The 26171-nt window shown below is 41.5% G+C and overlaps 2 protein-coding genes across 6 annotated transcripts in view; both read left to right on the forward strand.

The window, feature by feature from the left end:
- The first annotated feature begins 908 nt into the window (after positions 1-908).
- Positions 909-21147, forward strand: kiaa0232 (KIAA0232 ortholog). Of its 2 annotated transcripts, none has more exons than XM_061252796.1 (8): positions 909-1080; positions 5638-6173; positions 6857-6997; positions 11412-11481; positions 11786-11870; positions 12169-15481; positions 16678-16786; positions 17642-21147. In XM_061252796.1, the coding sequence occupies exons 2-8, from the start codon at positions 5943-5945 to the stop codon at positions 17656-17658; spliced, it is 3966 nt and encodes a 1321-aa protein (XP_061108780.1). In that variant the 5' UTR covers positions 909-1080; positions 5638-5942; the 3' UTR covers positions 17659-21147. The 2 variants fall into 2 exon arrangements, with proteins under 2 accessions (XP_061108780.1, XP_061108781.1); XM_061252797.1 differs by having other exon boundaries at positions 11789-11870.
- Positions 21148-23711: 2564 nt separating this feature from the next.
- tbc1d14 (TBC1 domain family, member 14) overlaps positions 23712-26171 on the forward strand; it is a 52807-nt gene continuing 50347 nt past the window's right edge. Inside the window, exons 1-2 of one of the 4 annotated variants that reach the window (XM_061252799.1) lie at positions 23712-23841; positions 24211-24372. In XM_061252799.1, coding sequence (XP_061108783.1) covers positions 24315-24372 — 58 coding nt within the window. In that variant the 5' untranslated portion in view covers positions 23712-23841; positions 24211-24314. Of the gene's footprint in view, positions 23842-23863; positions 24373-26171 lie in introns of those variants that run through there. The other 3 variants (XM_061252802.1, XM_061252803.1, XM_061252798.1) reach the window with 3 other exon arrangements.

Raw genomic sequence — 26171 nt, forward strand, 5'->3', positions numbered from 1 at the left:
GGGGTGATACTGAAGGGGCTAAAATAGTTTTTTTCTAGGTTGGTGTGCACTTGTTTTCTCACTTTCAGCTCCTGTCCCTCAAAAGGTCCGTGCACAGCACTGATTAAATACATTGTCCAAACGAACTAGTTTACGTGTTAAGCAGTTAATTTCGATTTCAATTAGTTTACAGAAAAAAACAAATCCTTAAGCTGACATGAATAACTCACAATAACACTGCGCTTACAGCATAGCTTGTACGGGCTATTTAGTTAATATTTTGCGTGAACGATTTTTGTCCAGCTGATTAAAAAACAAAGAGTTTTTGTTACATAGGCTACCTGCATACTATACATTTTAGTCACCTACATTTCACCACGCGCCGTTTAACAGTTAAAACAGACCATTCCGGTCGTCTCAAAACATCGTGTTCATATTCAGCATATTAGCTAGCTACTTACGCTTCGCACATAAAAGCCGAAATGTTTTGCGTTTTGTCAGCACCCAATGTGAGTTTAAATGGCTAGCTATTGCAGCTATTTGGATTACGTTTGACATCTGGTTGAACTAGAAGAAATATGTAACAAATACAACGGTACATTTTATAATGCAATTATAAGTGGCTTCTCATCAAGGTCAAATCGTACATTTGTATAAGTAAATTTAATTGACTCCCACTCCGAGGTATTTCGTAACAAGAACTACTTAGCCTTCTGATGCAATCATAGGCGGAGGGATACAACATGATAGTATTCTGGTGGACACAATTCGCCGGGTTGCCTGGAGACGAGCAGGGAGAGGGGTGAAAATAACAGCTTGGGGTTAGAAACTGGCCTCCTCGGGATGTCATTTTGGTTCCAGCGGACTAATAGGAGAGGGAATGATACTACGTCCTTGGTAGAGCCGGAATGTCGTCAGATTCGCGCAATGGCGTATATACCATGGAATAGGGAGAAGTGGTATCGTGCGTAGCCGGTTGGCGTACATTGTACGTGACGCTTACTGCGGCGGATTCCGGAGCTCGAGCTCGGAACGGCAGCGGGAGAGAAGTAACCGCTCCTCCTGCTCTTTCTCCTATTTTACTACGTTGAGTAACGGCAGGTAAGGAGTACATTTGCTTTACTATGTATTATGGTGAATGTTTTCATTATTCCGTTATATTTTGTTGTATTGCTATGCAAGGTAAAAATCCAAAAGCGGGAATTCGTTGCGCATGTATTTAAAAAAACGTCTCGGGTCCCGACTGGGTCAGCAAGCCGCTCCTCCTCCTATTCTCGGTTCACAACAACTAATTTTTCGGAATGGGCCCTCTTGTCTGTTCCTTGTTCAGTATTACATGATGTGAAATATTTGTTTACCCAAATTGTATAGTTTAACATCGTTGCCGAATTGTTTTAACTTTGACCAGATCGATTTGGGCCAACGTTACAATGGCGTAAAATGGGAACCCTGTAATTCCACCATCACAGCAGTCAACGGTCACCTGCCCACACGCTAAACTGCGTCAGACTGATACAGTGACAATGACATTCAGCAATAATGTTAACGTTAGCTTGCTAGCTTTAGCATCATCACAATTGGGAGGTAGCTAACTAGCTGACAATCGATCTGTCTAGCTAAGTTAGCTAATAATGACATTACTCATAACTAGGTTCCACTGTCTCCAGGTTGTAGCTAGAAAGCTAACTTACATTGGCTAGCTGACGTTAGCTAACTGACGTTCGCTGCATGTAGTCGATGTTCAGACTGAGGGTTATGTTAGGTAGCTTGCAAGTTATTTGTTTGCTGTATAACCATTCGGAAAGCATGGTCTTCTGAAGAATCTGTAGCTAAAGTTGGCTATATAGTTTACGATATTTGGCTAAGATAAGTTAGCCAAATGTTACAGCTTCTAGACTATCATTTTGTCTAACGTTAGCTTTCTAAGCGTTAACGCTAGCTAGCAATCAGCTAATCTATCAGAACACTTTCGCGAGCTAGCTCTAGCAGCGTATTTTCAAATGCGTGTGGCTAGCGAAGTTTGTTAAGTTAACGAATTCTTGTGAACCTGGCATATTTATTCACCAGCTGTTTATCCTTTATGTGATTTTATATTCACCAACGTTAGCTTACTGGTGAATGCTTGTGTACCACTAACATTAACATCTAGCTAACATCAGCCAACCCAGAAGCAGTCTAACTTAATGTTGGACAGCAATAGATAGATTTGCAAATAATCAATGGTATTTCGCTAACTAGCTATTCTCGTTCGTTTGCTGGGTAACTTAAAGTTAACTTGGCTGGCTAGTTTGTTTTCTGACGGTCTGTAGACGGCTAACTAACGTTAGCTCGTTGGTAACAGATATGTCAGTAGCCATTCCTCTGGCCGCGAAGACAACGCTTTCGATATTTTAAAGTATGTTTTTATTTTAAAATGGAGAAATTACTACAGTTTTGATATTACGAGGGTTTGCATTTTTCGGTATTGGCACGGTGCGTGCAAAGCTCCTTAGCTTGCGCTTTTGATGCCTTTTAAGGATAACCCATGACGTGACTGTGTGGCTGAGTGACGAAGGCGGCGTCCAATCAAAACGGCGGAGCTACCATTTGCTTTTCGCCTTTTTGCTAATCCAGTGTCAGGCGAGAGGCGGGTTGAGACGGACAGTTTTTTATGCTGCAGGAGGTTGATTTGACAGCGCTTCTGCCATGCCTGTCAAGTATATCGCATGTAAATGACCAACATTATATCATTGTTTCACTACATATATGCTGCATATCAATATGGTGTACGATTTATTATGTATCATATCATATAGGATTTGTACGAAACAGACGAGGTACCTCATAGTTACTCATTGACTTTGCAACATCGATTATGTTCTTTTTGAGCACTGATTCTGTATGATAAAACTAACCTTACTTGGCTGGGCTGGGTCATTCTGTGTATAATTAGGCTATATTATGGCTGAAGGGGAAATCTTGGGCAAATCAGTAGTTTGAGACTGAAGATTTGTGCGTTTTGACTGTAGTTGACCGTGTCCGTTCTTAAAGCAAATTAAATAATACTTGCTTTAATTCACAGTAATATGCCTGGTACATATCTGTATTGAATTTGAGTTTGTGACTATTGCATTTAGCAATTGTAATCATTCACTTCTTGGTTATTTTGATACGCAAATTGAAAGACAAATGCCTAAATGTCTGTGACAGATTATGGGGTCATTAGCAGTTGATATGCTTATTCAGGCATGTACTGGTTTTAGTGCTCATCGAGAGTATGTCTGTATGTGCAAAGGTGGTAACGAACTTGATGGACTAAATGCCTGACGCTTGAGCAATAATGGGTACAGGGCAGCCAGCAGTATGGAAAGTATATGTCCATATGAAATATAATCCTAAAATGAAAGTACTACACTCTGAATTGTAAGTTAATGTAGGGTCTAACGGTAGTATAGAGGTCGTCTTTGGACAGCTCATCGAAACGGCCATCTTGGCTGCCTTTGGACTTTTATTTCCAGGTATCTGCTTGACAGTAAAGCAGATGTTTGTTTTTGCTTTCCTGTTGATTGGCATCTTTTCTCTCCTTTTGATTAGTTAATATTTCATTCCCACCTGTATGCTTGACTTGGGCCATGGAGGCAACTGTTCCCTACAAGATGGGCTTCTCTGCAGGAACTCTGCTGATTTGTCCCAGGGCTTGTGTGGACTGATCACAGAATTGTAGATCGCTTTGCGAGTCAATACCCAAAGCCAGATAATGGTACACAATGCCCAACAATTTTGTATGTTCTGTTGTTTTAACCCGTATGTAAATGCTTATATAATGAGTAAGCCCTGTTGAGGGATTGGAACTTGATCTGCGCTGGACCTGATCTTAGAGACCCGTTAATACCGTTCCAAGGTCAGAAGTTCTCTGTCATTCATAGAAATGTTACCAAGCGGGAGGAAATTGTGCACGGTGAGCTATGATGCGCTTGGAAGTATCTGAGGATGATGCTTTGATCTTTACTGTACAAGTTTTGCATGTAAGTGCCCTGATGTAAGTGTCAGTGGGTTCTCAGTCAGATGCTTTTAGATTTGGTAGTCATTGACCCACTGACAGGAGATCAGCAGGAATGGGTCTGGCAACTTAATTCCGGTGCTAAGAGCAAGTTTTACATTTTTTTTATTATTGTAGCTCTCTCTTTCTTGTGCAGATAAGCTTGAGGAAGTAAGCAGAATTCTCTGATTTTAATTAGGCATGTTTTTTAAAGTATGCTCTGGCATGAAGCAATCACCTTTTTCAAATAGGCTGCACATCGTGCTGCATGATCAATTTGCTTATTCAGCGACACAAGAAAATAACCGCAGTTGCAGTCATAATAGCACTAATCTATTGGATGCAAAAAAAAATGTTTTGCCCTATGGGGGGGGAAGTCACCAGAGGCGTCAGTCTCTGCTGTATTTTTGGCATATTATCAAATGTATTAATGGATGACGAACAAGAATAAACAAGCTAAAACATTAACAGCCTAAATGCTTCACCTGAAATAACATGCATGCATTTTGCGAATACTGTTCCACTTTCAAATCAATTATAATACCTTTTTTTAATTTTTAATTTAATTTTTTAATAATATTTTATAACACTGTTACAAAAGACATTTGTTAGAGGAATTGCAAAAGAAAAGAAAAAAACAGACGTCTTCTTATCCACAATATGTGCTACTGAACTGAACAGCCGGGAGGATTGTCAGAAAGGGGAAGCGGTCTTTATTGGTCTGCCAGAGAGCCAGTGTTACTATAACCTGTAAGCGGTACAGTTTCTCAGAATTATATATCATGTGGCTAGTTTTTGAATGGGATGCATGTACGCCCACGGACGACACAATTTCTGGAAATGTAAATTGTTAAAAGTTATTTCAAGTCCATCTAGTGTTTTAATGGATCACAAATGTAATTTAATTTGCTATTTAGTATTAAGTGTGACTAAAATGTTAAGTAACAGTGACTGGCAACTGTGGTGGTTGGTAAGCTGAAACGGACTCGATGAAACAGTTCCCTTTAAGCTGACCATTAGCTTCAACCCCTTCATTAATTTATTTAGATTAAATTATTATTATAATTATTTGCAAATTATATTTAGTGTTGTTGAAACTAAGAGTAAAGTGCAAGTGGGGCTTAGCAGTTGTACGGATAGCTAAAAGATTCCTGAATCATCATTATGTCATGATACCTGTCACATGCATTTTGAGAGCCAATTGAAGCCAATTCCTCAAAATGGCTTTTAGTTTTCTATTCTCCAACATTAAATAGTCCTCAGTAAAATCTTCATGTTAATATTCAATGTCTGAAATCGTCATTGGGTGATTTGCACAAGGAGGTTACAGTCCGTTTGAAGTTCCTTGGGGGGGGGGGGGGGGCAGGCAGTCAGACAGGCAGGCAGGCAACGTTGTTGCATAATCATCTAGTTGGGCTACTAACTTCAGTCAAAAGACCTGCAGTATGAACATGTCTTGTAGAGTCGTGTCTTAAATCTTAAAGCTTTTGGCGAGTAGCTTGTAACTTCACGCGTTTGATGAAGTTACATGGTCACAGTATTTTGTGAAAAACCACTGATGTTGCAGTTGCAGTTGCGTACATACTGAAAGGTCGATCACGATTTGGAGAAGTGACGGGACTCTCTTTCCTCTTTTTCAGGTTGTGCCGGTGGGGTGAGTCGTGGTTAAACATGAACCTCCTTGATTGAGGCACAAACACAGTTTAGTGTTTTGCCTTACAGCCTGCAGTTGTCCTCAGCCGAGCCATGCCTGAAGAGTAAAGTTCATCCCCGCTTACAGCAATAAGTAATAAACGAAACGCAACGCTTCTCCATGATTCTCCATGTAGTCCGCCCTCTGCGCATCCTGCTGGTGTGAGGCCACATCCAGATAGGCTTGCCCTGTCACGTCGACTCATCCACAAACATGCCAGTCCACTTTAGCATGCCCAACACCTAGAGTCCCATGCGTCCAGTCAGCGCGGAGTCGGACGGTCCTGCTCCCGAAAGCTTCTTGAACCCCCTCCTCCCAGGCCCCCTTCCCGCCTCTGAGATGTCTCTCCTCCACTCGCTGGGCCCCGTGCAGAGCTGGCTTGGGCAGGAGCTGGAGAAGTGTGGGATCGACGCCATGATCTACACCCGCTACGTGCTCAGTCTGCTCCTGCACGACAGCTACGACTACGACCTGCAGGACCAGGTATGGGTGCGGGTATTCGTATGGGTCGAACTGTAGCCTTACGTACTTACTGGACATTGCTCAGGCCCCGCGCTTTCAGAGTAATGTCTGTTTGGTTGATTGGCTCCAGATGATTGAGCCGGGGCTGCTGGGGGTATGTGCTTGGATGGGACTGTCAGAGCATCATGCCGCCGCTCTTCGCGGTTCTGCTCTTGCCAGATAGCGGGCCTCTCTCCCTGCAGAAATAAGATGTCAAGAGTGGAGCGGAAAGGGAAAGGCTGTGCTGCAATAAAGCAAATTTGCTGCAGCAATGCAGGTTAGACTGCAGCGAATTGGGTGTGCTAAATTCAGAAAAACCAAAAGGCCCCAAGCCCTGCTGCAAAGATACTGCAGCACCGGTGATCAGCGACCCGTCTTTAGTAGTGTAAAATTGGACCTCTGCAAGTAGCCAAAATGGGAGAGCATTGATACTTTTGCCATTTAATAAGGAGCATGGTGAATCCTCACCAGAATGTTTGAACATCAGCAGTGCATCTCATAGTTGTGCATGCAAAGAAAGCGAGAGAATTACAACGATGTCTATGACCCCTGTTCCTCCCCTCCGCCCTGCTGTAATTTTCAGATGTGCGATGGCATGAATTTTGAGTCTTATTTATTTATTTGTTTGTTTATTTATTTTTCCTCCACAATTTTGTCTGTTCTAGGAAAATGACATCTTCTTGGGTTGGGAGAAGGGTGCTGGTAAGAAATGGGGAAAGAGCAAGAAGAAAGTAGGGACAGATCTCAGCGTGGAGGAAATGAAGAAACAAGCTGCCGTGCAATGCCTGCGTTCAGCATCTGATGAAGTAAGGGCCACAGCCACAACGTGCCTACACACTACACCACATTCTATTACACTACATTACATTACATTATTACATTACGAGGCATTGAGCAGACGCTCTTATCCAGAGCGACGTGCGACAAAGTGCAGATCGAACACAGGAACGAGTGTGATGAGGACCCGTGAGGACAGCACGGTTCTGAGTCCTAGCGTGACCATACAGATACAGTTGGAACCCTTGGAGAATTCATCAACTAATGAACTGGCATACCACGGTTGGCAGCTAGAACGCCTTGAGTATTTTCTCTGTCCTGTCTGGTCTGCTCATGATGCATCTCCTTTTTCCAGTTTCTGAACCTTTGAAGGCATTTTCGAGTGTATTTTCAAATGTTCTGTTAGGGACATTCTAATCACATAAAGGTGGAACAGTTTAGAGTCTTGACCATGTGAGCGAAACGATTTTTACTGCAATATCTGATAAATTTGGCGTGTAGTTTCTGTGCAGCAAATACATATTTTATTTGCATTGCAAAAGCGTATTGCATTTTTGTTGCTTGTATTATAAGAAGAGTTTTAAGGTAACAAAAAGTCTCATGCACTAGGCTTTAGGGCTTGCCCAGGAGAGGGTGAGCCTTCACTTGGATAATTGCAGCATCCAGAAGCATATTCGAGTTGATTTCTATTTAGGTGCATTGCAGAAAATGTAGCAAATCTATGTAAAGCAGCCTGTAACTGCTGTGACTGTCTGAGGAAGGCCTCTGTTAGTTTTGGTAGTAACTTAATCTTAACATAGGCTACAGTGTTATTTGTATGCATTTTAACAAATGCTGGGAGAAACGTGTATAAAGTGTATAGAGACACTCTATTGCACAGGTGTCAAACTCCAGTCCTGGAGGGCCGTAGTGTCTGCTGGTTTTTGGGGTGTTCTGGGTTCATTCAAGTAATTGATTGGTTAAAGTATCCACACGCCTTGTTCTCAAGGCCTTAATTGGCCTTAATTGGCAGCTGATTAAAAGGAAACCACAAAAACCCGCAGACACTGTGGCCCCCTGGGGATTCAGTTTGACACCCCTGCTCTATAGCATGTATATACGCCCAGTGAGCACTTTATTAGGTAGACCTGTACCCCAACTTGTTCATGCACATATTTAATCAGCCAATCATGTGTGAGCAACTAAATGCATGAACCCATGCAGACTTGGTCAAGAGGTTCATCTGTTTTTCCAGACCAAATGTCAGAATGGGGAAGAAATGTGACTCACCGTGGAATGATTGTTGGTGCCAGACATCACAACGGTTTGAGTATCACAACAGTCTCTAGAGCAGGGGTCACCAACCTTTTTGAAACTGAGAGCTACTTCATGGGTACTGAGTCATACTAAGGGCTACCAGTTTGTTTTGTCACGCGCACAATACTGACCTTTGAACTAGAGTAGGTCAGAGTTCACCTAAACTTATCTAAACTTCATGTATAATAAACGTATTTTTAAGATATTGTCGTTTTTAAATCTATATAAATGCAAGTGTGATTTAAAAAAAAAAATAGCAACAGAATAAATTTAGTGCTATTTTTAGAACAGGCCTGCGGGAGGGGTGTCTCGGTGGCGCAGCCTGTAGAGCACTGACCGCATGCTCATTGCGAGCCGCAACGTCGGCGGTTCAAATCCGACCGTCCGACATTTGTCGCATGTCTTCCCCTCTCTCTCGCTCCCATTCTTCCTGTCACTCTATACTATATACTGTCCAATAAAGCTGAAAAAGCCGTGCACCATGTTGGTGACCCCTGCTCTAGAGTTTGCAGAGAAAAAAAAAAATCATCCAGAGAGCAGCAGTCCTGTGGGCAAAAATATGTTGTTAATGAGAGAGGTCAGAGGAGAAGGGCCAGACTGGTCAAAGCTGACAGGAAGGTGATGGTAATACAAGTGACCACACACGGTGGTATGCAGAAGAGCATATCTTAACATACAGCGTATAGAGTTTCTGAAATGTTCCCATCCTTGTCAGTTGTTGCCATCAGATGTTTGATGGTCCCAGTAAATTGGCTGATAACCCAGCACGTTCCTTCTCTGATGAATTATGGGCACATTTTGTTTTCACACTGGTCTGGTGGGAAAAAAATTGCAACCTGAAAGCTGGCATATTTTCAGTCCTTATGATTTTATTCTGTCCACCTGGGGAGAATGGCACTGCTTTTTAAGAACCTGGATGGCAGCCCCATGACATTGTCATTACAAATGATTGAATTGGTGCCGTTCTGATGTAGCAAATGGCTTAAGAAACTTGGCTACAATGAGTGGCCTCTTTTTCCTCAGTTCAGAATGTTGACATGGCAGTAAATGGTGCTTCTGTGATGTGAGACCTTGTGGGTCCTATAAATACTTAAAATCTTCCAATTAGTTGTGATTGGATGATAATTAGATGGCATATTTTCTTGTATCACTGTTCATGAAAATAGGTGTAGAAATAATTGGCAAGCAATGAAATGGCAATGAGTATTCATGCCAACATGAATGCTAATTTCACTTTCTTTGTGCATTTAATTGCCATTGAGTTCTAAGTGGATTTGTTGATTCAAATAGATGAGAAAGGACAAAGATTACATGATAAGTGTAACAATTCTTATGAAAGTGACCAAATAAGCATAACAGATCTCATTAAGGTTGTGTTTTGCCTTGCGGATATTTTTATCTGGTTGTAGGTCTTTAGACCATTGAGCAGCAATTAATTGGTTGACTACACATTGAAGTATTTCATACATTAACTACATTAAAAAACAATTGATTGCAGAAACGTGGGCACAGTTTTCCTTGCTGTATAATTAGCCTTTACTGATATAATTTGACATGACTGAACTCCAGTCTTGAGCCCCTGCACCAGACACTTCCTCACATTTTTTTTGTAGTTCAATTCAGAAATCTACGTTATTAAACGATTTAATAAAATGTGATGAGAATTATTTGGCTGTGACTGTGCTCATTGGACCATCAAACTTGAGTTTGGGTGAGCGTCAGCAGACATGTAAAGGGAGCCAGATATCTTGAGGTCTAATGAAATTAGTAAAACTGCAGCAACATCAATATTTTTATGCAATTTGCAGCTTGTTTGTGACTGTAAAAAGTGGTCTCCTTGACTTGAACGTCTACTGCTTTGGCCATGTTTTGAATGACTAAGCGCATGTCTTTCACCTTGCGTGCCCTGCTTTGAATGACGAGTAGTTGATAGATCTGGAGCAGTTGTGGTGAAGAAACGCGAGGTGGCTAGGGTTGCTGCCAATCGGATCCGGTTTTTCCTCTCAAAAGGTTCAGAAGCGCAGTAGCTATTATGAGTGCACGCCAGGTGAGGACATCATATGAACATTACCTGAACGGGATGCACCCCCTTCGATTAAAGAAGTGAAGAGGATTTAAAGGAAGAGCTCAATGTTGTACCGCAAAAGGATGTGAGGAATTGTAGTACTGGCCTCCAAGCTGTTGCCGCTCTCCTTTTTGAGGTCTATTTATTACCAGTGCAAGCTGCCCCGACAGTGAAGAGCTGAGCAGTGTGCTGCTCGTCAGCTGACCTAGTATTAGCACAGTGACACAACAGGAAATGCGGAGGCTGGGGTATACTTCTCGTTTTATTGGGCTGGATGGTGAGAACATGCATTTGTGGGGAAAGTGTATATGTTTTTTTTTTTTTTTTTTTTTTTTTTTTTTCCCATGTGTAGATTTAGCACTTGGGCTTAACTGAAGCTTGTTGAGAGTTTCCACCAGCATACTGAATGTGTTTAAAATTTCAATGCCGTGGACTGGGTTAAAGATGGTACATTACCTCTGGTTTTAAATAGGCCCGGACATAACAAGCAATGTTTACAAAGGACTATAAGAGAATGAGGTATATTCCCAAATGAGCTATGACCTGAGAAGAATGAACTATAAACATTTGTTTTTGAATAGAGACCGCTTAGAGGCTGACGCTGTAATGCTTAGTCATATTCATGTGTTGTGTTTGTTCTCAGGTCTAAAATGAACACAGCCAGAGCTCTCTTTGCTACTCTGAAAGAGACACTGTGGGTTTTGACATAGGCATAATCTTCTCTGCCACATGGCCAACTGTTGATAAGTGTTTTGACCTTAGGGATCTGATTGTGTTTATTTTGTTTAGTATCATATAGAATTTGGCTGCTTGACAGTTTTGATACCAACTCTGCTTCATGTATATTGACCCACTGAAATTGCATTGTTGGGCAAAAGCAAATGGCAAGTATGTTATTTTTCTTCATCAAAATTACTTCACTGAAAAATCTATTGGGTCAATTTAGTGATCGCACTTGCATCTGCAGGAAGACCTTCTTGTAATTGATGTTGATTGATTTGGTTTGTTGCTTTTAAATTTTTTACATAATGCTTTATGTTCCCAATTTAATGGAGTGTTTTATTTCTTTTCCCTTTTCTCAGAACTCTGGAATTGAAAGTTTGGTTGAGGAGCTTTGCTCCAAACTCAAAGATATCCAGAACAAACAGAAAGGTTTGCATTTTTTTGTGTCTCCGATTTGTCGAGTTGAAACATTTACAATGAACAACATTGAATGAATGTTTAGCTCTTGATATGAAATCCCTTTATACACCAGTGCCAGGGTGTGCTTTTATGATGTTCTCTACTGCTTTTGACAGGAGTCCTGCTAACACTGTCGTTGTGTTCTCAGTGGTGCGCTTGATTACTTGTCCCAGGCAAGCAGTTAGATTCCATTGCCTTAGGTTTGTGAACAGCATAATGAAAATAAAATGTAAATGTGAATTTTTCATGATTTTATGTCTTTTTCTTTTTTCAGAAGAAAAGCAAGCTAATAAGAAATCTGATGACTCTCAGTCTCCAGATCTTGCTGAATCCCCATCTTCGAAAGACCAGGTGGAAATGTACGTAATTTTGAGATTCTGCAGGGACTGTTGTTTTTGATGATCTTGATCGAAACACAGTAATATTCCAACTGATGAATGAATGGAATTTCATTTTATGAACTGGAGTGAATCTAGTGGAATTGCTATAGCTTCCCGAGTGTTCGCTTTTAAGTTGTCGGTGTGAAAGATGAGCAAATTAGCATGTTCTCTCTCTCTCTCTCTCTCTCTCTCTCTCTCTCTCTCTCTCTCTCTCTCTCTCTCTCTCTCTCTCTCTCTCTCTCTCTCTCAAATTTATTTTTAATTTTTTTTATTTCAGGTACTACGAAGCCTTTCCACCTTTGTCTGAGAAACCTGTTTGTCTCCAAGAGATAATGACGGTGTGGAACAAGGCCAAAGCATGCGCGTACTCCAGCTCATCATCCTCAGCAGCCCCACAGACGAGCACGGACACCTCATCCCCGAAGGACTGCAACAGCGAGGGCGAGGCCGCCAAGGACAAGATGGCCGAGGCGTGCGGCACCGTCGGCGAGAAGACCCAGCAGCGACGCAGCAAAAAGGAAAAAGAAAACCGATTCTACAACAGCGCAGCGGAGGAGAGGCCGGTCCCCGGCAAGAGGCAGGCGAGGCACAGGTCTGAGGGGAAGTTCCGCCCACGGTCCTGGTCGTCTGGTTCCAGCGAAGGGGGTTCCAGCTCCAGTGGAAACCAGGGCGAGCCGAAGACGTCCGCCAAGCCGGCCAGGATCAGGCACAAGTCGAGGGAGGCCGGCAGAAGCAAACGGGGACGCAGCGGGCAGGTGAAGCTGGCTCTGAAGGCCATCGACAAAGAGGAACGGAGAAACCCGGGTGGAAGCAGCAGCAGTACCGGTGGCCCCGCAAAACAGACGCAGCTCTACAAAAAGGGGAAGAGGCCATTGAAAGAAATCAGAAAAGATCCCAGCTGTGGAGAAGCAAGAGAGCCAGGCTACGAAGTGAGAACCCGAAAGGAATACATGGAAGAGCCTCTGTGGTACACGGAGCCCATCACAGAATATTTCGTACCGTTGAGCAGAAGGAGCAAACTCGAGACGAAGTACCGCAAGAGGCTAGATTCTCCCGACGGCTCGTCCGCGTCAGCCGATGTGGAAAAGCTGTCCGAAAGAATGCAAGGAATTTGCATCGCCAACTCGGATTTCCAGAGAGCATACCTCGCGGCCGGGACTTTCGTCGATGGGCACTTTGTGGAAATGCCTGGAGAAGTCGACGAGGCGGCTGAACTAAACGGGACCTCACGCTGCCCTCCGCCAGAGGATGGTAGAGATTTAGATGATGAGCATCTGTCCGAATTCACTCACTTCTATGAAGTTGATATTTATCAATCCATATTGGATCCCAGTGCCTCAGCCTCGGTACAAGAGAGTCGGATCTTGAGCATGATCCGACAAAAGAGCAAAGAGCGAAGAGACTTTGAGGCAGAATGTTGTTTAGTGTTAGATGGCCTTGAGCTGCAAGGGGAAAGTGCAATAAGGGCGGATTCACAAAGATCCTTCGGAGCTGATGGATTCCTCATGCAAGATCTGGAAAACATAGCTCAAGTTTGGGAATGTTATTCATCTTCTAGTTCGGAAGATATAGATGGAGAAAGCTTTGCTGGGGACTCCCCCGTTCAGCTCTCCCCTGCATTGGACAACACCGTATTCAATGCTAGCAGGTTGCCCATAAATCCAGAGGAGTGTCTCTCTGAAGCCAATGAAGCCGCAGGTTTGAATTCTTCTTGCTTCTCACTTTTCGAGGTGCAGTACGATAGCCCCACTCTTCCTTTTCCCAGCGACTCACTCACCGTCGGTCATGACAACACTGATTCAAGTAGCTGTGTAGATCCACTTGGAAACAAACAGTCTCGTTTGCTAATATGGACCAAAAATAGTGCCTTTGATGAAACTGAACACTGTTCTAACCTTTCAACGCGAACATGTAGTCCATGGTCACATTCGGAAGAAACGCGTTCAGATAACGAGCAAATTACTGTGCAGCCAGAAGAGTCTGCTCAATTCTGCAAAGATGAGATTACTTGTATTATCCCACCCATCTCCACTAGATACTTGGAGGATGAACTCCTCGACTTTTTACAAGAGGACAACGGTCGTCAGCACGACGACAGGAGTGTAGGCACAGCATCCGGTCAAACTTTCAAAAAGAAATCAAAATTGGAGTCAATTTGTGGAATACCGTTAGAACAAGAGGAGGAGAGCAAACCATACAGCACTGGCATCTTCACAGACAACACAAGCCAACAGAGTGACAACTACAGCTCAGGGATAATTAAGGACATTTGGACAGCTATCGGAGACAGAGATTCTGTACTAACACTAGGAGAGAGGCCAGACGAGGGGATGTTCCCAGATGATACGAGTAACTATCCCTGCTGTTGCTTGGACGCGGAGGCAAAAGCGGGACCCGTTCAGGGGCCTCAAAAAAAGGCGATACAGAGATTGGAGTACCACCTCTGGGAGGGCCAGAAGGAGGAGCACGGCCTGGCCAAAAAGGAGCTCGGCAAGGTGGATGGTGGGGATTACATGACGCCGTCCAAGCCTTGGGACATGAACCCAGAGAAGGATAATACCTTCATCCTGGGCGGGGTGTACGGAGAGCTGAAGACGTTCAGCAGTGATGGGGACAGTGACTGGGCTGTGGTGCCCCCTGGCGACGGGCGAGGCAGTCTGCTTCAGTGTGCCGCGGCCTCTGACGTGGTCACCATCGCCGGCGCCGATGTGTTTATGAACACGGGCAGCTGCTTCGCTCCCGGTCACAAGCCTCTGTGGCGGCCCCTGGTTTCCTTCGGGCAGTGCGACCAAGCCATGAAAGGAGGCGGCGAGGGATTGAATAAGGGATTTTCTTTCATCTTCCATGAAGATTTACTAGGAACATGCGGTGGCTTCCACAGCGAGGAACCGGGGCTTGATTATCCATTTTCGTCATTTGACCTGAACAATCCGTTCTCTCAAGTGCTTCACGTGGAGTGCTCTTTCGAGCCTGAGGACATAGCCTCGTTCAGCCCGGGGTTCAAGCCGAAATCAATTTTGTGTTCAGATTCAGAGAGCGAAACTTTCCACCCGAGGATATATGGTATCAACAGGACTCAGTACAGGGCCATCCGCATTTCGCCCAGGACTCATTTTCGACCGATCTCCGCCTCGGAGCTCTCCCCTGGCGGAGGAAGTGAGTCGGACGTGGAGTCTGAGAAAGAGGAGATGAGTCTTCCCGTCCTCGCCCAGGCAGATGTGTTTGATGACCCTCAGGCCGATCTCAAACCGCTGGAGGAAGACGCGGAGTGCGAGGGCCCCTATTACGGGAAGTCCGAACTGGAGTCTGGGAAATTTTTGCCCAGATTAAAGAAGTCGGGTATGGAAAAGAGTGCCCAGACTTCCTTGGATTCGCAAGAGGGCTCCAGTGCCCTCTTGCCAATAGCTGAGCAAGAGGTTTGCTTTGACTGCGAGATGGAAGCTTCGATGGTGAGCGGAGAAATGGAAGATTCCGCTAGAAAGATCGGAAAGGTCGAAACTTGCAGAGAAAAAGAGGCAAGCAAATGTTCAGCAGTTGGTCATAATCCCAAAAATGGGAAAACGTGTGACTTTACTGGAGATATGCAGGAGGTAAGAACTAAATATTGATGTTGTATACCCACAAATGTTTCTGCCTTTGATTAGCATGCTAAATGAATACCTGTGGCCCTTTGCATTACGGCAGTCAAATACTTGTATACAACTGGTTTGCTTATATTGTAAAAGTCACTGTGAGCATCAAGCTACGATTTAAAGCTTTGGCTGTTGCCCTGGTTGTGTTTGCAGTAATTTTGCATTTCCTTGGCTGTTTGGTGTTGTGCAGTTTATATAGGGCGGCCTGTAGCGTAGTGGTTAAGGCACATGACCGGGACACGCAAGGTTGGTGGTTTGATCCCCGGTGTAGCCACAATAAGATCCGCACAGCCGTTGGGCCCTTGAGCAAGGCCCTTAACCCTGCAATGCTCCAGGGGAGGATTGTCTCCTGCTTAGTCTAATCAACTATGTCGCTCTGGATAAGAGCGTCTGCCAAATGCCAATAATGTAATGTAATGTAATATATCTAGAACAGTTTTATTTTTTTGTCATTATAATTGCTGTCATTTATCCATTAAATGTGTCTTTTTTTGCTTTGCATATCCATTAAAGAATGTAGTATGAAATATATTTGAGCACCAAATGGTTCTCCGGATTTAAAATGGATATTGCTGGTTTGATTTAAGATTTAATCCAAGGCCAGTGAGATTGTAATTTCACTCTTTAGCCATGGTTTGAATGGGTTTGAATGTGTCTGAAAATTATCTCAGTAATGATTGGTTCTTGTCGGCAACAAGAATGCAGCAAAGTGGTATATTCACGTTGACAGGCTAGTATTGTAATCTGTTCTTTTATTTCTGTGCATTTGTAAGCTTGCTTCTTTTGAGAGTAGGTTTTAGTTGACTCGGGTCATGTATCAATCCAATAAGGGTGAGTAATGTCTTTCAGAAAATATGACACCAAATGCATTTTTCAGTTTTTTCAAATTTCCTCAAGCATAATAACCCTTATTAGTGGGTCAAGCATGGCTGAAGCATCTGCACCTTATTAATTTTAAGGTGAAGGTGAAAAAATGAAATCGCTGCTTGCAGCCGTTTTAAGTTTCCTCTACATTTAGCTAAAATCTACCAAATGTTATTTGAAGCGTTTGTATGTGTCTCTCAGATTTTATAGAGGATAGCTTCATGGCCTTATCTTGTGGGTTCCTTATTTGGTTAAATTTGAATTTCCCCTTTCTCCTTCTCTGTTCTCAGTTTCCTGTGCTCAATTTAAGTGCACAGGGCACCACTGTCAGCCAGCAGGACGAGTGCTGGTGGCAGAACACTCTCTGTTCACCTTTATTCCCAGGATCTCAGTGTACAGGTAAGATGATAATGAACTTGAGTTTTTATAGCACATTTCATGCCGTCAATGGCAGTGTCAGTGCTGAAACTATATGCAGCACGATGCTGTGTGGGAATCCAGAAGTATTTGTCAGCCGTGTTGTCATCGTGGTGCACAGCTTGCAGCGTATGTAGTAAAGTTACTGTGCGGTTATTATTGGGGCTGTTTTGCCTCGGCTCCGTATCACGGTGGTTATCACTTTGCTGACAGCCGAGTCGCAGAACTGTAGGGCATTTCCTGGCACGAAACGGTTTGGTGCGGCCCATCATCAGGCTAGCACTTCTGGTTGCATGTAGGGTCATCTCACGTTGTTCACATCGAACTATTTCACATTTTCTTCGTTTTTTTTTTTTTTTTTTTTTTTGGCTTTTCTGTTTTGCTATTTGCAAATTTTGCTTTGTTGCATGCCAGGAAAAACCCCAATCCAGGTCCAGCTGGAACGTGCCTGGTCTACTGTGATTTTAAAGGTGTCTTGCACTTCCCTGGGCCTTCCTTTTGCATGCTATATTTAGTCGATGGTAAAAAGGGAACACATTTCCATTGTGTCCCTGCTTTAAAAAACGGCAGGAGGCGAATCCTTTCCCCGCCCCGCCCTGTTGGAATTAAAATATCACAGTATATATGTGCAGTCTCCCCTCTCGCCCTACTGCAGGTGCTGTAGAGCCTTTCTGTTCTTGATGTTGTGAGCAAATCTCAGCTTGGATGAGGATGCAGAGAATGTAGAAATTGTTGTTGTTTTTTTTTTTTTTTTATGTGGAAGGGTTGGATTTTTGGCCATTTTCTGCACAGGCTGAAATACTGTATTTCCACATAAAACTTTTTTTGTTTCTTTAGGGAGCAGCAACATGTGAGTTCCCCAGGTCTGGGGAGGGGGAGCATTGGGCCACAACATCAGCCTCCTGGAGTTTGCTTTTCTCTTGGGACGGCTCCGGTTCTGACCCGAGTTTCATAGCCAGGAGACCTGTGGGCCAACTGCACCAAGGACCTCCTCTCCAAAAACCCCATCTCTAACCCTGCTGATTTTCACTCACTAACTTGAAAGTAGTGTTATCAACAACAACAAAAAAAGAAAAAATTTGAAAAACAAACAAAAAAAAAAAATCCTTTTAATGTCTTCAGTTGATGCTATATTTGAAGGCAGAGTTTTAGTTTTGTTTTAGTTAATTTCTTCTGAAATTAATCTTAATACAAAAAAAAAAAAAAAAAGTCACAGTTAGGCGTTAGGGACAATCTTACTTTCTCCTCATCAGTTTTCCCAGTCTTCTTGCTTTTGAACTTAGGATACTGTTCGTTTTAGTGTCCGAATGGTTGTGCATGCGCCCGTCTTACTAGCCTCACTGCTTCATTTTCAGTGTAACTGCTACCATTTCCAAGACCTAACTGTGATATTGTTTAAAAACACCATCTGAAAACTACGATTTTCATCTTTCTTCACGCCTGCCATACTGAAAATCCTTTGTGTGCAGTTTTGAGATTTGACATCCATTCCCTCAGTCGAACAGCACACTTTCTGAATGCAGGAATGAAGAAAGTAGGTTGACAGGTTTTCACTGTGGAAAAAATGGCTCTATCATGAAACCACAGGAATGTAAGGGTTATTCTTAATATAAAAAATAAGATTTTCACTGATGATAGATTCCTTTTTTCTTCAGTAATTGTCATAATAGAATGGGTTATGAAGAAAAAATCTAAATCTTAATAAAAAAAAAAATTAAAAAAAAGGAAAAAGATTTGCAGAGCCATTTTTCTTTCCCAGGGGAAATTTAAGGTTCTAAACACAAAAGTACAAACGAAGCAATTGAATGCTAAAACGTAATGGATTGAGTTTTATTCGGAATAATGACCCTTTCCAGTTTGACTCCATTTACACCAGGAGACATGTTTTATGTATTTTGAAAGACATGTTTTGTAACCTCCACAGTACAGAAAGATTGGTGCTATAAATACTTAAAATTCTGTAGCAGTTACAGTTTGATATTGTGGATGTGATTTTTGTAGATCCTGTAGTTTTGTTCGTCTCCATGGCAGAGTGTAAGGATCAGTTTATATATCATATATAAAAAAAAAGAAGAAAAATATCATTGTGTGACTGCTGTAATGGTTCTCGCTTTATGTGGCTTGGTTTTCATTTAAGATCCTTTTAAAATAGCAAGTCTACACTTAAACAAGAAGATATTTTTATTTTTCAAGAAATTGCAAGAAATTCTGAAAGTCTAGCAAGAACTGTTATGCAAAGAAAATCACCTAGAGACTATTTCATGTTTAATGACTTCACACGTTGTAAATGCATCCGCTTCTGACGGAAAGGTCCGCAAGTAAGCTGAAAAATCAAAAGGCAATAACTTTTTTTTTTTTTTTTTTTTTTTTTTTTTTTATATATAAAGTACATTTCTGACACTACCAAATTGCTAAATATATTCTGAGACAAGTGTTGTAGTTAAAATGTAACAAAAGGGTAATTTCACCAAGGTACAGAAAATATTTATTTTGGTTTCTCTTTGAGGTGTGTTTTGGGAACTTTTTTCTTGGTATACAGCATCTTTGATGCTTGTGCTTATGTGTGTGTGAGCGTGTCTGCATTCGGACTGGACTGGACACTGGTCCAGCTTCAGCCGTATGTATAACAGTGACCATGAGCCCATGATCAACTTAAATGTTTTCACCCAGACGAGCATAAATGCCATTTTTTACATAACCTTAACCCTTGTCCCCACTCACCCACAAACTGATGGATACACTACTACTACTACTACTACCATAGCAGACGGATGGGTCATGATGGGAGTGATATTTTGGTGACCTGTGCCTGAGGAACATTGTTAATTAATCCTCTTAAATGGACAATACTCCGTCTGTTCTGTGATTTTTAGGATTCCATAATTTTCTTTGTATTCTACTTTTTTATCGTCTCTTCCTGATGCGTTTCCTTGAACATCTCAGCAACCAAGTGTTTCCTTTTAAAGCCAAAACAACTGCCTAGTTTAAAATTCTTTTTTTTATTATTATTTTTTGACTTGGTGGACAGTGTGTTAAAATGCTTTAAGGCACAGGCAATTAATATATCACCTACCAAGATGTTGTGTTAACATCTACAGACCCAATGTATGTACACAAACATTTTTCAGCGTCTGCACTCAATCTAATGCACTGTCACAGGCTAAAGGGTGCACTCCTTCATCTGGCACGTTAATGTTATCCAACTCATTTTGTCTCAAGTAATTAATTAGATTGTACATACACTCAGAAGGTGATGGTACTCTTGTCTTCCACTCCTTTGGCGATTGTTTAGTGGTGGAAATTTGGTGTGATCTCCACTGTGAAGCTACAGGGATAAATAGAATCTGAAATTATATATATATATATATACATATATATATATATATGAAGGGGAAGTAATGCTTCAGTCTGTGACTGGTCATTATTTATTAAAAGCGTAACACTTAGAGGAATATTTTGCATTTTAGTTTTATTGACAGATTTCCTTTCGAAGTTGCAGGCGTTTCTGCTAAGCTTCCTAAAGCTAATGTACAGCACTTAAATTTAGAATTACCTTTGGAACACACCAAGCCTTGACATTGAAAGGCGTTCAGAAAGGGGCGTTCAAATAGTTTTCAGTGGGTCCTGAGCCATATGCAATATTGCAGAGCATGCAACAGTAAAGCATTCAAAAGGATCTATTGCAAAAAAATCCACTCAGTTCATTTTGCATGAAACTTATTTTTAGTGCAGGGGGGGGAAAAAAACACTTATGGAGTGTTTCAAATAGAAGCTGCATGCGAACATCACACTCCAGCACCTTTTTGAGTTCAGTGAATACAAAGGTAAAAAAAACAAAGGATAGAGCAGTGATTATTTTATTTCATTTCATTTTATTTTGTGGGTGTGTGTGTTTTGTGTGTGTGTGTGTGTGTGTGTTCTGTGTGTGTGAGAGAGAGAGAGAGAAAGAGACCAAGTCACAGAGCACTTAAATTGGAGTTTGAAGGAATGTGCATTGATTTTCTCCCCCTCCCCTCCCCTTCCTACCCCCCCCCCCCTTTCATGGTTAGGGTTTTGTGTAAATGGACAAACAGTGGAGGGGGGTGTGCATTAGAAACCATATTGCATAGGCTGGCGGTTGAGTTGTTGAGAGGCTAGCTGTTGAGTTGTGATTGCACTGTAGTCTAAATAACATTGCATATCCAGCACTGAGACCCTAATTTCTCATTTCTCCATTTCTCAACATTTTCCCATCCTACCCACCTGTTTCAAGTGGTTGTATTGTTCCAATTTCATGTACTCCCAGAGTAAATTATTTTGTTTCATTGTGGAGTTTCTTAATGACTAATAAAGGAATAAACCAGCGTGTGTGTCCTCGTCCTTAATTCAGTGAATATATTTGTCAATTTGCAAAAGGCTGTATGATTCCAAACTATATAGTATGGTGTCCTTGGGTTCAGGGTATTGGTCAGGTTTTTCAGGCCTACATAGGTGATGAGCTCTAAAGAGAAACCCTGCATTTGTGTGTATGATTGCACTGTAATAGCTGCCAAATAAGGCCTTGACAGCAAGGTGCGTGTGTTGAAAAGAAATTCATCTCTTGTGCTGACGCACACCAAAAACCATCAGACACCGCAGCCCTCTAGGACTGGAGTTTGACGCCCCTGGTATAGATCATTGCATTTATGTAGCACTTTTCCAGACACTCAAAACGGCGTCAAAGGGGAAAACTGGCCTCAACCAGTACCAATATGTAGCACCCACCTGGGTGATGCACGGCTGCCATTTTGCACCAGAACACTCATCACAGCACAGCACCACATCTTGCACCAACTTCAGTTTCCCAGGAGGTCTCCCATCCATGTACTAACCAAGCCCACACCCGCGTAGCTTCCGCCATTCAGCAGGAGCAGGGGCTGCCGATTGGCTGGTTCGTTATTTGGGACAGAGCATGAAAGCAAGGACACAAAGAGACTTAACTTATGGATCATTATTCAAGCATCAGACTTTCACAAATTGTTTCTACTGTTCCTTTACCATTTCATGTAGAATATTTTATATGATATTGCCTATGAGACCCAGTAGTCCCATGCTCTGAAAATCGGGGGGGAAAAAATTATTAATAAAACACACACCTCACACATCACATTTAAAATCAATGAACTTGAAAACTTAAAAAATGAATATCCACCATTCTGCCTCTTTTCTATCCTGAAAAATATTAATTTACAGTGTAAACATGCACAAATCAGTAACATTCTGAATGTTAAGTCATAGTAACATTTTAGATTGAGTTGGAATTTTAGATTGTGATGCAAGATTGCTGATATTTTTTTTTTATGTCCCAAATTACCTTCATGTGTATGGTAATTTGGGAAAATTATAAAAATCTCATTTTGAAATCTAATCTAAAAGTAAAACATACTATATATACCACTATTCCAGTGGTTCCCAAACTGTGTATGCTGGCTTTTGTTCCAACCACAACTGCATTTTCCAGAACTTTAACAAGCTGTTAATATTTGCTTTTCATGTTCAGATGGATTTCTTACCCTCTTGAACCACATTTTCTCAGATATAGCTAAGCATGCCATGCAGAATAAAACTCCCATGTTTTTATTCTGCTATATTACAAACAATTACATAAAAAGAGGTCATCTTTTGATCAAATGTTAGACTGAGGTCAATCAATGGGCTCCTAATTAGGTTGCTGAACACGTGTTTAATTTCTTTCACAAATTTATCAACACAATACAGGTTTGGCTTGTTATCACCTTCTTTGTTTTATTATTTAAAAAAATAATAATAAATCTTCCACGTGGTTAATTTTAGTGGCCAGGTGTCCACAATTTCACAAATTATAAACCGATTGATTCACCTCAGTCTTTAGTTCGATCAGTTAAAAAATAAATGGCCTTTTTATGTATAGCTTGCAATATAGCACAATAAACACAATATGAACATGGGAATTGTATTATTTGTGTCAATGTCTGACATAATGTGGTGTCCGATGGCAAATAATCCCTTGAGACATCAATAACACATAATTAAGATGAATTGACAGCTTGTTCAAGTTCTGGAGATTTAAATTGTGATTTAAACAAATACCTGCATACACAGGGGTCCTCCAGGATCAAGTTTGGGAATTAATTGGGCGATTAAAATCTTTGTTTTTTTCACACTTACGTCACACTTGGATATATATCATAATGCTGTATCTTATATAACGCTTATTATCTTTACAAATAATAGATAGAAATGCTATTTCCATGTGCTTATTGTACCCTGTATCCTAATATGCAAGGTCTTTTATATGAAAATGCTGAATAATAATTATTAGTTAAGGAGAAAAACTCAAAATAGCCTACATAAGATGTCACAAATTACCCGATGTCAAATTACTTGAATTCACCCACGCATTACCAATAAAATAGCCTACTTTAATGATCAAATGGCCGAAACAGCGCAGTCTAGCGTTAAAGTAGCTTTAAACTACAGTCACCCAGAAACAAACTGTCTGCTGCACAAACCTAATCTTTGCGAATGAGGTTTCACTTTCAATAGGCAATAATAAGTACAACGCGACGTTTGGCAACACGGAAATCGCTTTGTTGGTTTCCACTTGTTAATCAGTTGAGTTTGATATTAAAATACGAATTTATTAAAATAGTGTACACTGCAAGTTAGTACAATTGAGAGTTTTTGGTTACCACAGCATTTGACGAAGTACCAGCAATCAAATTTTGTTACTGATCTAACTAGGCCTAAATGTTAACTTCCTTCTTCTGTTATGTTCTTTCCCTACAGCCTAAGTTAAATATCATTCCAGCTTACTTGTTCCCAAAAAAATTCATACATAAAACAATTAAGAATATTCAACATATAGTAGCCGGATCCCTGTATTTGTGTTCTTTATAGCCTTGAGATAAATCTTTCTGCCCAAGGCGATTATTTGCGCCTTTCGGTCTGACAGGTGAATCCATCGATGCTGAGTGTTTCTTGGCTCGATTGCATGGGACGGTGTTTAGTTTAAAATGGCGGCGGAAGCAATGAAACAGGTAGAGCCTTTGATCTGTAAACTTGACCCGGGTCTGTTTCTTTGTATGTTTTTATGTGCGGAGTCCATTGTTTTATAGCGGATTTAGCATTGTAACTACAGTGGGTGTTTTTTCTGCTGTTACTATACAGCGAACCATATAACTGACGGATCTTAGCTGGCCGCTATCTAACGTAGCAAGCTAACTAGCTTGCTACAGAGCTGGTTAACTTCGCAGGATGAGAAGTAGTTTGCACTTAGTTAAATGACAGCATGTGTTCGTCCCCCTCGTTTTTTGACCTTACAGTCTCTAGCGATGCATTTCGTATATGTGTGGTACAGTGTTATTCTAAAAGCGTATTAAACGGAGATGTTCTGTTTTGTGGCAAAGCCTCGTTGAAACCGGAGGCGACTGAGGTGGGTAGCGGCGCATCATGGACCGATCGAGTGGACAGCAACCTGCCGCGTCGGCTGCCCACCTGTAGCACCAGCGTTATGGCGCACACAACCGACGGCATCAGAGACAGCACGGTGGTATGTGTCGGTAAAGAAGGTGCGTGTGTTTTTTCAAATGTAACTTATTGTTGAAGGCAACAGGTGGAGTTACAAGCATATGTAGCATTTTACAGTAGCTATGTATCTAACTATGAATCTCTTAAACTTCCAATGGTAGCCTACGATATGGATCGAATTTAAACCACACGCCATTATGTAGTGCATTTTCTTTTAGCGAATTAAAAGTATGAACAGAAAAACTTTACATATGTACAAGGCAAACCAAATGTCCAATTGTCTAAATACATAACTTCAATTGTTTGAGTTGATTGTGCACTAGCTTTCGTACTAATGAGCCACGTAGGCTAGTCCGCACGTTAGACTACAATAGAAGTCCTGTTTTAATAAAAGCGTTCATGCCATGTGTTTACGATTACAACATGTAAAAGCTGCCTTCTTAAAGAAAAAACTAGGAAAATACGCTTCTTGGCTGATCAAGTTTCTGACCCTGAATGAAGTAGTAGGGCACTCCTTAACATTTGATACACACGTTTCAGAGATGACACACTCGCATTGTTCTGAGTTTTTTTTTTTTTTTTTTTTTTTTGTGCTCAGAATACATAATGAAACAACACGCCACACACACGTGTCTGCCGAACACTTAGTGTAGAGTAGTCTGGAGGAGGCGGAATGTAATTGTTGATGAAGCAAGTGATGTAAAATAATTAGAGACACTAACTTTGCCGATGAGTGAAACCGTTTCTTGCTGTATGTTTTCAGTGTAACTACGGAACTGGATTTTCTTGTTTCTGTCCATTTCTGTGGCTGCTTCAATATGAAATTTGGGAACCTGTTTTTGTGTTTAATTTCACCATCACTGTGTTGCAATAATTAGTGAGGTGTAAGCATTTTGCCGTCCAGGCTGCTGATTTCCATGCTTGTTCATGCCGCAATTATTTATCGTAACTTCCTGGGTAGCTGTAGTGTAAAATAATTTGCATCTGGGTGAAGAGAGATTCTTTCTCTTTCATGCATTACATTATCTGGAGGGCAGTTAGTCAACAGTGGAACTTGCAAGCTTGGATGTCTGTATAACCCTCGTAGGTTATCTGGAAAAGAGAATTTTCGATTACAGCCTATTTCGCCATTTTAGGGGAGATGGTTCTTTTCATTATCCGGTAAAAGCTGGTAAGCCTATTGTATTCTATTTTATTGAAGACGATTTAATTAAAAAGTGGCATATTAAATAGAATACAAATCTTATCAGCCTTGCGCTATAAGTTCCCGTTTGTGAAACGGGAATTTAAACAAGGAAATGGGGAAGAATAATAGCTGTGTGCAGTACGCAATCAAAGCAATAGATTAACTCAAAAAATATATATAAAGTGGTTATTTTTTCTTATTTTGATATTTAATGATCACTTGCGTGCTGAAATAAGACACCCAAGTTGAGTGCCAGTGAGCCCCAACAGCAGGTCAGGGCTTCTCATGGGTTTGAATTGAATAATGCAAGCGGTTGTGTTGAAATACGTGAAAGCTTCTATAATATGGTTGCCCAACCCTTTCCTGGAGATCTACTGTCCTGTAGATTTTCATTTGGTTATTTGGTGTGGAGTATGATCGAGGCTTGTGCATGATTGTGGTGTGTGTGTGTACAAATGCATAAAAGCATCCAAACATGGTTGGATCCAAACCAATGATTGTTGGTGCGAGACAGGTTGGTTTGAGTGTCTCAAACTGCAGGGATTTTCATGCACAAGTGGGAGTTTGCGGAGAATGATGCAAAAAACAAGAGAAAACACCCGGTGAGCAGCAGTTCTGAAGGTGACAGTAATGCAAATAAGCACACATTACAAC

Source organism: Conger conger, chromosome 8 (genome assembly GCF_963514075.1).
Source record: "Conger conger chromosome 8, fConCon1.1, whole genome shotgun sequence".
In the NCBI taxonomy this organism is placed as follows: domain Eukaryota; kingdom Metazoa; phylum Chordata; class Actinopteri; order Anguilliformes; family Congridae; genus Conger; species Conger conger.

Coding starts and splice junctions, on each gene's coding strand:
- kiaa0232 (XM_061252796.1), top strand. CDS start 5,943: ATGCGTCCAGTCAGCGCGGAGTCGGACGGTCCTGCTCCCGAAAGCTTC. Junction 11,482..11,785: donor TATCCAGAACAAACAGAAAG/GTTTGCATTTTT, acceptor TTCTTTTTTCAG/AAGAAAAGCAAGCTAATAAG. Junction 15,482..16,677: donor TTACTGGAGATATGCAGGAG/GTAAGAACTAAA, acceptor CTCTGTTCTCAG/TTTCCTGTGCTCAATTTAAG.